Raw genomic sequence first — 11,913 nt, 5'->3', positions numbered from 1 at the left:
GTGAGAACATTTACGGCGTTTACCAGACGCCCTTATCCAGAGCGACTTACAGCCAGTAGTTACAGGGACAGTCCCCCCCTGGAGACACTCAGGGTTAAGTCTCCTGCTCAGGGACACGATGGTAGTAAGTGGGGTTTGAACCCGGGTCTTCTGGTTCATAGGTGAGTATGTTACCCGCTAGGCTACTACCACCCTGAAGCTTCCATCATCCTGAAGAGCACAGATCCCCGGCCTACACGACCTCGACACGTTCTCCACGCCCTCTCGTCAAAAACAAGGAAATAAAAGATCCGGAAGGCTCGATAATAAAAACACATCACAAACACTTTAATAGACATCAGAGAGGAGGGGAGTGTAGGCCAGGGGCACATGAACAAAAGTTGGGCGGGGCTTCATCGTATGGGGCGGTACGCGAAGCCGATGGCCGGGTGGAACGAGTGTGGCGAGATGACGTGGGCGGGGTGTGCGAGGGGCGTGGCCCGCGGGGCGTGGATGTGGGGGTACAGGTTGGGCTGGAAGGGCGCGTGAGGCTGTTGCACCGGGCCGGACATCACCAGCTGCAGCAGACTGCAAACACACGAGCTTCAAATTATTCAAATTAATACATTTAATGTAGTTTATTTTAAATTAAACTAAAAAGAACTTGACTTAATACAAGAGTAAAAAAAAAAAAAAAAACATAATTGTATATACAAAATTCTACAGAGCCAACATTTGAATGACTAAAGACCAAATAATAACAGTATATACGTTTTTTTAAATAATGCACTACGAAATACCCCCTTTTACCCCGGCTCAGGTACAGAACACTGGAAAACGAGCAGCGCTCCAGTCGCACATCTGCACGTTCCGTAACACTGGAGTGAAACGCTAAACATGCAAAAAAGTCACGGTGATTCGACAAAAGTGCAAAATGCTAATAATTAGCTCTGATTGGTTGAATTTGCGTTAACCGTCCTAGAGGGACTGTGTGTGTGTCTTGTTTAAACGTTACATGTAGCGCCAGGTTCGGGAGGCGAGTTGTTCAAACGTTACATGTAGCGGCAGGATCGGGATGAACGTCGTTTAAACGTTACATGTAGCGGCAGGATCGGGATGAACGTCGTTTAAACGTTACATGTAGCGGCAGGATCGGGAGGAACGTCGTTTAAACGTTACATGTAGCGGCAGGATCGGGAGGAACGTCGTTTAAACGTTACATGTAGCGGCAGGATCGGGAGGAACGTCGTTTAAACGTTACATGTAGCGGCAGGATCGGGAGGAACGTCGTTTAAACGTTACATGTAGCGGCAGGATCGGGCGGAACGTCGTTTAAACGTTACATGTAGCGCCAGGATGGGGAGGAACGTCGTTTAAACGTTACATGTAGCGCCAGGATGGGGAGGAACGTCGTTTAAAACGTACATGTAGGCGCCAGGATGGGGGAGGAACGTCGTTTAAAAACGTTACATGTAGCGCCAGGAATCGGGAGGAACGTCGTTTAAACGTTACTTTAGCGGCAGGATCGGGAGGAAACGTCGTTTAAACGTTACATGTAGGCGGCCAGGATCGGGAGGAACGTCGTTTAAAAACGTTACATGTAGCGGCAGGATCGGGAGGAACGTCGTTTAAAAAACGTTACATGTAGCGGCAGGATCGGGAGGAAACGTCGTTTAAAACGTTACATGTAGCGGCAAGGATCGGGAGGAACGTCGTTTAAACGTTACATGTAGCGGCAGGATCGGGAGGAACGTCGTTTAAACGTTACATGTAGCGGCAGGATCGGGAGGAACGTCGTTTAAACGTTACATGTAGCGGCAGGATCGGGAGGAACGTCGTTTAAACGTTACATGTAGCGGCAGGAATCGGGAGGAACGTCGTTTAAACGTTACATGTAGCGGCAGGATCGGGAGGAACGTCGTTTAAACGTTACATGTAGCGGCAGGATCGGAGGAACGTCGTTTAAACGTTACATGTAGCGCAGGATCGGGAGGAACGTCGTTTAAACGTTACATGTAGCGGCAGGATCGGGAGGAACGTCGTTTAAAAGTTACATGTAGCGGCAGGATCGGGAGGAACGTCGTTTAAAGTTACATGTAGCGGCAGGATCGGGAGGAACGTCGTTTAAACGTTACATGTAGCGGCAGGATCGGGAGGAACGTCGTTTAAACGTTACATGTAGCGGCAGGATCGGGAGGAACGTCGTTTAAACGTTACATGTAGCGGCAGGATCGGGAGGAACGTCGTTTAAACGTTACATGTAGCGCCAGGATCGGGAGGAACGTCGTTTAAACGTTACATGTAGCGCCAGGTCGGAGGAACGTCGTTTAAACGTTACATGTAGCGCAGGATCGGGAGGAACGTCGTTTAAACGTTACATGTAGCGCCAGGATCGGGGGAACGTCGTTTAAACGTTACATGTAGCGCCAGGATCGGGAGGAACGTCGTTTAAACGTTACATGTAGCGCCAGGATCGGGAGGAACGTCGTTTAAACGTTACATGTAGCGCCAGGATCGGGAGGAACGTCGTTTAAACGTTACATGTAGCGCCAGGATGGGAGGAACGTCGTTTAAACGTTACATGTAGCGGCAGGATCGGGAGGAACGTCGTTTAAACGTTACATGTAGCGCCAGGATCGGGAGAACGTCGTTTAAACGTTACATGTAGCGCCAGGATCGGAGAACGTCGTTTAAACGTTACATGTAGCGCAGGATCGGGAGGAACGTCGTTTAAACGTTACATGTAGCGCAGGATCGGGAGGAACGTCGTTTAAACGTTACATGTAGCGGCAGGATCGGGAGGAACGTCGTTTAAACGTTACATGTAGCGGCAGGATCGGGAGGAACGTCGTTTAAACGTTACATGTAGCGGCAGGATCGGGGGAACGTCGTTTAAACGTTACATGTAGCGGCAGGATTCGGGATGAAATCGTCGTTTAAACGTTACATGTAGCGGCAAGGATCGGGGAGGAACGTCGTTTAAACGTTACATGTAGCGGCAGGATCGGGGAGGAACGTCGTTTTAAACGTTACATGTCGCGGCAGGATCGGGAGGAAACGTCGTTTAAAACGTTACATGTAGGGCGGCAGGATCGGGAGGAAACGGTCGTTTAAACGTTACATGTAGCGGCAGGATCGGGAGGAACGTCGTTTTAAACCGTTACATGTAGCGGCAGATCGGGAGGAACGTCGTTTAAACGTTACATGTAGCGGGCAGGATCGGGAGGAACGTCGTTTAAAAGTTACATGTAGCGGCAGGATCGGGAGGAACGTCGTTTAAAACGTTACATGTAGCGCCAGGATCGGGAGAACGTCGTTTAAAACGTTACATGTAGCCGGCAGGATCGGGAGGAACGTCGTTTAAAACGTTACATGTAGCGGCAGGGATCGGGAGGAAACGTCGTTTAACGTTACATGTAGCGTCAGGATCGGAGGAACGTCGTTTAAACGTTACATGTAGCGCCAGGATCGGAGGAACGTCGTTTAAACGTTACATGTAGCGCCAGGTTCCGGAGGAACGTCGTTTAAAGGTTACATGTAGCGCCAAGATCGGGAGGAACGTCGTTTAAACGTTACATGTAGCGGCAGGATCGGGAGGAACGTCGTTTAAACGTTACATGTAGCGGCAGGATCGGGAGGAACGTCGTTTAAACGTTACATGTAGCGCCAGGATCGGGAGGAACGTCGTTTAAACGTTACATGTAGCGCCAGGATCGGGAGGAACGTCGTTTAAACGTTACATGTAGCGCCAGGATCGGGAGGAACGTCGTTTAAAGGTTACATGTAGCGGCAGGTTCCGGAGGAACGTCGTTTAAAGGTTACATGTAGCGCCAAGATCGGGAGGAACGTCGTTTAAACGTTACATGTAGCGGCAGGATGGGGAGGAACGTCGTTTAAACGTTACATGTAGCGCCAGGATGGGGAGGAACGTCGTTTAAACGTTACATGTAGCGGCAGGATCGGGAGGAACGTCGTTTAAACGTTACATGTAGCGGCAGGATCGGGAGGAACGTCGTTTAAACGTTACATGTAGCGCCAGGATCGGGAGGAACGTCGTTTAAACGTTACATGTAGCGGCAGGATCGGGAGGAACGTCGTTTAAACGTTACATGTAGCGGCAGTCGGGAGGAACGTCGTTTAAACGTTACATGTAGCGGCAGATCGGGAGGAACGTCGTTTAAACGTTACATGTAGCGGCAGGATCGGGAGGAACGTCGTTTAAAACGTTACATGTAGCGGCAGGATCGGAGGAACGTCGTTTAAAACGTTCATGTAGCGGCAGGTTCGGGAGGAACGTCGTTTAAACGTTACATGTAGCGGCAGGATCGGGAGGAACGTCGTTTAACGTTACATGTAGCGGCAGGATCGGAGGAACGTCGTTTAAACGTTACATGTAGCGGCAGGATCGGGAGGAACGTCGTTTAAACGTTACATGTAGCGGCAGGATCGGGAGGAACGTCGTTTAAACGTTACATGTAGCGGCAGGATCGGGAGGAACGTCGTTTAAACGTTACATGTAGAGGGGCAGGATCGGGAGGAACGTCGTTTAAACGTTACATGTAGCGCCAGGATCGGGAGGAACGTCGTTTAAACGTTACATGTAGCGCCAGGATCGGGAGGAACGTCGTTTAAACGTTACATGTAGCGGCAGGATCGGGAGGAACGTCGTTTAAACGTTACATGTAGCGGCAGGATCGGGAGGAACGTCGTTTAAACGTTACATGTAGCGGCAGGATCGGGAGGAACGTCGTTTAAACGTTACATGTAGCGCCAGGATCGGGAGGAACGTCGTTTAAACGTTACATGTAGCGCCAGGATCGGGAGGAACGTCGTTTAAACGTTACATGTAGCGCCAGGATCGGGAGGAACGTCGTTTAAACGTTACATGTAGCACCAGGATCGGGAGGAACGTCGTTTAAACGTTACATGTAGCGCCAGGATCGGGAGGAACGTCGTTTAAACGTTACATGTAGCGGCAGGTTCCGGAGGAACGTCGTTTAAAGGTTACATGTAGCGGCAGGTTCCGGAGGAACGTCGTTTAAAGGTTACATGTAGCGGCAGGTTCCGGAGGAACGTCGTTTAAAGGTTACATGTAGCGCCAAGATCGGGAGGAACGTCGTTTAAACGTTACATGTAGCGGCAGGATCGGGAGGAACGTCGTTTAAACGTTACATGTAGCACCAGGAATTTGTGGTAATCGTCCTAGAGGCACTGTGTGTGTGTGTGTGTGTGTGTGTGTGTGTGTCTTACTTGTTGTGAGGAAGTCTGGAGCACAGCATCCTCAGGTCTTCTGTAAAGACAAACATGCAACACAGTAACTAGCTGGTACAGGCTAGCACTCCACCAATCAGAAGGCCGACAGGAAGTGTAAAGCCCCGCCCACCTCGTGTGCACAGCAGCGCTCCCGACGCCATGGCGACCTGCAGAGCCTGGGCCATCCTGTCCAGAGCCAGCTGGATGTGATTGGCGGCGTTGAGCGGGTTAAGCTCCTCCCCCAAACGGCCCACCTCCTCCACCAGCGCGGCGACGTGATCCACTTGCAGCACTGAGAGACGACCAATCAGGTTCTTCTCTGTTAGATGAGCCTTGAGGTGGGAGGAGCCAAATGTGATTCATTTCATCATGACATTTCGTACATGGTGGCGGTGTTGAAATGAATCGCTGCGGTGCGGAACAGAACCGTGACCTCGTTCAACCTGGTGGAACTGGGACCGCGGCGCCGCGACACACGGACCCCGCTGCGAGCGTTTACATTTGCTGTGTTCAGTCCGGACGTCTGAAACCGCCCGTTTCCTGGTGTCGTGGCGTCTGGTGGGCGTGGCCTGAACACGGGCCGCTTTTCTGCGCGTCCAGACGGGCGAACTCTTGTCCTTGCAAATCTTGAGACCAGTCAAGGCTCACAAGTATGGCTTATTTAAAATGTATTTTATAATTTATATACATTATAATACACACACACAGCAGAAGCCCGTCTCCAGAGCGACAGGGACAGTCCCCCTGGTAAAGTGGGGGGAGCGTGTTCCCCACTAGGCGTCCACCCGCCGTATCTCCAAATACGCAGCCTGTGTGTGTGTGTGTGTGTGTGTGTGTTACCTGCAGCATCAGGAAGACCTGTAACACGCTCAGGTGCAGTTTGGAGTACAGCTCCTCACAGCCCGCCCCTTTCTCCGCCTCCGGCTGCCCATTGGTCAGGCCGTGCTTGCGCTTCCTCTGGGCGGCCAGCGGGGCTTTGATGGACCAGCGGAGGAGACCCAGGAGGGGCGTGAGCTCCAGGCAGCCCAGGGGCAGGGGGCTGGTCAGGGGCATGTTGAGGAAGGTGAGGAGGAGGAGCCTGTGGTCTTCCGTGATCCAGCCAACCACCATCTCCAGGAGAGGAGGGGGAGGAGTCAACTCCTCTGCATCAAGCAGACAGAATTCAGCACGGCTGACGCAGCACCCTGATTTACGACGTGTGTGTGTGTGTGTGTGTGTGTGTGTTACCTGACGACAGGTCGTACAGTGCCGTTACCGCGGTGATGAACTGACAGCAGAATCGGGGGCTGGCGCTGAACACCTGCTGCAGCGTGGAGGTGGAGCCAGGAACCAGCGTGCAGTAATCATCTACCAACACGCGCGCTATACCGACACAACACACCGCGTGGGAGCGCTGCGCACACACACACAGTGTCAAATTTACTGTCAGGGACCAACACACGACAACAACACACACAAACACAGTCAAATTTACTGTCAGGGACAAACACACGACAACAACACACACACACACACACAGTGTCAAAATTACTGTCAGGGACCAACACACGACAACAACAACACACACACAAACAGAGTCAAATTTACTGTCAGGGACAAACACACGACAACAACACACACACACACACACACAGTGTCAAAATTACTGTCAGGGACCAACACACGACAACAACAACACACACACACACACAAACAGAGTCAAATTTACTGTCAGGGACAAACACACGACAACAACACACACACACACACACACAGTGTCAAAATTACTGTCAGGGACCAACACACGACAACACACACACAAACACAGTCAAATTTACTGTCAGGGACAAACACACGACAACAACACACACACACACACACAGTGTCAAAATTACTGTCAGGGACCAACACACGACAACAACAACACACACACAAACAGAGTCAAATTTACTGTCAGGGACAAACACACGACAACAACACACACACACACACACACAGTGTCAAAATTACTGTCAGGGACCAACACACGACAACAACAACACACACACACACACAAACAGAGTCAAATTTACTGTCAGGGACAAACACACGACAACAACACACACACACACACACACAGTGTCAAAATTACTGTCAGGGACCAACACACGACAACAACAACACACACACACACACACACACACACACACACAAACAGAGTCAAATTTACTGTCAGGGACAAACACACGACAACAACACACACACACACACACAGTGTCAAATTAACTGTCAGGGACCAACACAGGATGACAACACACACACACACACACACAGTGTCAAAATTACTGTCAGGGACCAACACACGACAACAACAACAACAACACACACACACACACACACACACACAAACAGAGTCAAATTTACTGTCAGGGACCAACACACGACGACAACAACAACACACACACAAACAGAGTCAAATTGACGGACTGGGACCGACCAACACACACACACACACACACACACACACAGAGTCAAATTTACTGTCAGGGACCAACACACGACAACACACACACACACACACACACACACCTGCAGCCACGCGGCCGCGCACTCCAGGATGGGGACGCAGCACACGGCCACGCCCATGGACACCAGCTTCCCCAGCATGGCCATGCGGCAGTCGTCGGCCTGGTTGCCCTGGAGGCCGAAGAGGGCGGAGAAGATGAGCTGGCGCACGGCGTCCTTGCTCTGCTCCTGGAAGTAGCTGCACATGATCTCCAGCAGCTGCAGCTCCTGCACGCAGCTCATCCTCTGGGAGGAAGCGGGAGGAGAAGGCGGTTAATGTCTGGGCGGAGGCGGCCCGGCCGACACGGGCGCGCCGTGGGGTCCCCCACCTTGGGCGGGCCGCTGCGCTCCCGGGACGCGTGGAAGATGAACTCCTCCACCAGGTCCACGGTGGCCTTCTCCAGGGCGGGCGGGCCGCCCGGGGCCTGCAGCGCGCTGCCCAGCGAGATGTCCAGGTGGTACAGCACCTCCTTCGCCGCGCTGAGCGGGTCGCGGCGCAGCAGCGAGTGCCGAATGTCGCTCATGTCCTGGAGCCGCACACAGAGACACACGCGTCACTCACGCCAAACTTCCGCTGGTCCAAATTACACGCATTTACAGCATTTATCAGACGCCCTTAGCCAGAGCGACTTACAATCACTAGTAGGGACAGTCAGTATGTAATGTTGTTTAAACGTTACATGTAGAACCAGGTTCCGGAGAAACGTTGTTTAAACGTTACATGCAGAACCAGGTTCCCGAGAAACGTTGTTTAAACGTTACATGCAGAACCAGGTTTGGGAGAAACGTTGTTTAAACGTTACATGCAGAACCAGGTTTGGGAGAAACGTTGTTTAAACGTTACATGCAGAACCAGGTTTGGGAGAAACGTTGTTTAAACGTTACATGCAGAACCAGGTTTGGGAGAAACGTTGTTTAAACGTTACATGCAGAACCAGGTTTGGGAGAAACGTTGTTTAAACGTTACATGTAGCTCCAGGTTTGGGAGAAACGTTGTTTAAACGTTACATGTAGCTCCAGGTTTGGGAGAAACGTTGTTTAAACGTTACATGTAGCTCCAGGTTCCGGAGAAACGTTGTTTAAACGTTACATGTAGCTCTCCATGGTTACGTACTTAGCTCCAGGTTCCGGAGGAACGTTGTTTAAACGTTACATGCAGAACCAGGTTAGGGAGAAACGTTGTTTAAACGTTACATGTAGCTCCAGGTTCGGGAGAAACGTTGTTTAAACGTTACATGTAGCTCCAGGTTCCGGAGGAACGTTGTTTAAACGTTACATGCAGAACCAGGTTCCCGAGAAAACGTTGTTTAAAACGTTACATGCAGAACCAGGTTCCGGAAAAACGTTGTTTAAAAATTACATGCAGAACCAGGTTCCCGAGAAACGTTGTTTAAACGTTACATGCAGCACCAGGTTAGGGAGAAACGTCGTTTAAACGTTACATGCGGAACCAGGTTCCCGAGAAACGTTGTTTAAACGTTACATGCGGAACCAGGTTCCCGAGAAACGTTGTTTAAACGTTACATGCAGAACCAGGTTCCCGAGAAACGTTGTTTAAACGTTACATGCAGAACCAGGTTCCCGAGAAACGTTTTTTAAACGTTACATGCAGAACCAGGTTTGGGAGAAACGTTGTTTAAACGTTACATGCAGAACCAGGTTTGGGAGAAACGTTGTTTAAACGTTACATGTAGCTCCAGGTTTGGGAGAAACGTTGTTTAAACGTTACATGTAGCTCCAGGTTTGGGAGAAACGTTGTTTAAACGTTACATGTAGCTCCAGGTTTGGGAGAAACGTTGTTTAAACGTTACATGTAGCTCCAGGTTCCGGAGGAACGTTGTTTAAACGTTACATGCAGAACCAGGTTAGGGAGAAACGTTGTTTAAACGTTACATGTAGCTCCTGGTTTGGGAGAAACGTTGTTTAAACGTTACATGTAGCTCCAGGTTCCGGAGGAACGTTGTTTAAACGTTACATGCAGAACCAGGTTTGGGAGAAACGTCGTTTAAACGTTACATGCAGAACCAGGTTAGGGAGAAACGTTGTTTAAACGTTACATGTAGCTCCAGGTTCGGGAGAAACGTTGTTTAAACGTTACATGTAGCTCCAGGTTCCGGAGGAACGTTGTTTAAACGTTACATGCAGAACCAGGTTCCCGAGAAACGTTGTTTAAACGTTACATGCAGAACCAGGTTCCGGAAAAACGTTGTTTAAAAATTACATGCAGAACCAGGTTCCCGAGAAACGTTGTTTAAACGTTACATGCAGCACCAGGTTAGGGAGAAACGTCGTTTAAACGTTACATGCAGAACCAGGTTCCCGAGAAACGTTGTTTAAACGTTACATGCAGAACCAGGTTCCCGAGAAACGTTGTTTAAACGTTACATGCAGAACCAGGTTCCCGAGAAACGTTGTTTAAACGTTACATGCAGAACCAGGTTCCCGAGAAACGTTTTTTAAACGTTACATGCAGAACCAGGTTTGGGAGAAACGTTGTTTAAACGTTACATGCAGAACCAGGTTTGGGAGAAACGTTGTTTAAACGTTACATGTAGCTCCAGGTTTGGGAGAAACGTTGTTTAAACGTTACATGTAGCTCCAGGTTTGGGAGAAACGTTGTTTAAACGTTACATGTAGCTCCAGGTTTGGAGAAACGTTGTTTAAACGTTACATGTAGCTCCAGGTTCCGGAGGAACGTTGTTTAAACGTTACATGCAGAACCAGGTTAGGGAGAAACGTTGTTTAAACGTTACATGTAGCTCCAGGTTTGGGAGAAACGTTGTTTAAACGTTACATGTAGCTCCAGGTTCCGGAGGAACGTTGTTTAAACGTTACATGCAGAACCAGGTTCCCGAGAAACGTTGTTTAAACGTTACATGCAGAACCAGGTTCCGGAAAAACGTTGTTTAAACATTACATGCAGAACCAGGTTCCCGAGAAACGTTGTTTAAACGTTACATGCAGCACCAGGTTAGGGAGAAACGTCGTTTAAACGTTACATGCAGAACCAGGTTTGGGAGAAACGTTGTTTAAACGTTACATGTAGCTCCTGGTTTGGGAGAAACGTTGTTTAAACGTTACATGTAGCTCCAGGTTCCGGAGGAACGTTGTTTAAACGTTACATGCAGAACCAGGTTTGGGAGAAACGTCGTTTAAACGCTGCATGCAGCACAAGGTTAGGGAGAAACGTCGTTTAAACGTTACATGCAGCACAAGGTTAGGGAGAAACGTCGTTTAAACGTTACATGCAGCACCAGGTTCACCGTGTTCTGTCTAACATGCACGTAGCTGAAATGACAGTAAAGCTCAGCTCGAGAACTTATTCACGTGATGTCAATTTAACAACAATCAGCCCACTGATCACTGTAATTTACAGCAACGTGGTCGCGTTTTAATCTAATTTTCGGAATAAACAGCGCGGTTTCCTGCAGTTACGGCGCCAAGCTGGAGAAATGCTAAGCGCTACATGCTAACTCCGCTCCCGCGGCCGTGTGACCATCATGAAGGCCGCTTTACGGGCGAAATACGACCAGAAACCCACCGAGCAGCGCGCCTTCACACACACACGGGGTCGAGCTCCATGGCGGGGCGAGAAACGACAAGAAAAAGAGCACCGGCGCCGCACAAAAGACGGGAAAGTTCCTCCGGTGGCCAGAAAGTGTTCTTCCGACGGCGGCCGGCGAGGGACAAAACGCACGGCGCGTTACTGGCGTTTTTTTAATGCGCCAAGTTCAGCATCGGAACTCTGTCCAGACAAGAAACAACTTTATTTATCCCGTGGGAAATTCTTTCGTTTTAAAAGCATTCTCAAAGCAACAGTAGAAATAGTGCAAATAAAGAAAGTAATAAATATCAAAGTAATAAATAATAAACAGATGTAGAAGTAAAGTGAAGTGATATGACAGGTGTAGAAAGGTGACTACAGACCAAGTGACAGTGCTGAGAGGTAAAACCAGCATTCATCAGGTGAAATTTCACATGATTCTAAGAAGAACAGGGTGGAGATGTACAGGGGGCTAAAATGAATAAAATAGTGAACACATTACTAATTTATAATAATAAATGTCAAGTTTATAAAAATATAAATAATATTTGGAATAAATACGCTGGCTGTAGCGTAGTGGGTAACACATTCGCCTGTGAACCAGAAGACCCAGG

At 49.3% G+C, this 11,913-nt stretch overlaps 1 protein-coding gene across 2 annotated transcripts; it reads right to left on the bottom strand.

Annotated features, from left to right (window-relative positions):
- Positions 1-303: 303 nt before the first annotated feature.
- ints15 (integrator complex subunit 15) lies at positions 304-11,451 on the bottom strand. 2 transcript variants are annotated; one of them, XM_028972329.1, is made up of 8 exons: positions 11,297-11,451; positions 8,085-8,282; positions 7,780-8,001; positions 6,460-6,625; positions 6,073-6,374; positions 5,363-5,564; positions 5,230-5,269; positions 304-567 (listed from the first exon to the last, which is right to left on the bottom strand). In XM_028972329.1, exons 2-8 carry the CDS (start codon positions 8,277-8,279, stop codon positions 393-395), a joined length of 1,302 nt encoding a protein of 433 aa, XP_028828162.1. In that variant the 5' UTR covers positions 8,280-8,282; positions 11,297-11,451; the 3' UTR covers positions 304-392. The 2 variants fall into 2 exon arrangements, 1 of the variants encoding a protein (XP_028828162.1); XR_003749093.1 differs by lacking the exons at positions 304-567; positions 5,230-5,269 and having other exon boundaries at positions 5,431-5,564; positions 5,666-6,374.
- Between the last annotated feature and the right edge of the window lie 462 nt (positions 11,452-11,913).

Source organism: Denticeps clupeoides, chromosome 3, assembly GCF_900700375.1.
Source record: "Denticeps clupeoides chromosome 3, fDenClu1.1, whole genome shotgun sequence".
NCBI lineage: Eukaryota > Metazoa > Chordata > Actinopteri > Clupeiformes > Denticipitidae > Denticeps > Denticeps clupeoides.
The sequence above is the reverse complement of the archived record's forward strand: the minus strand, read 5'-3'. Positions and strand labels throughout refer to the sequence as shown.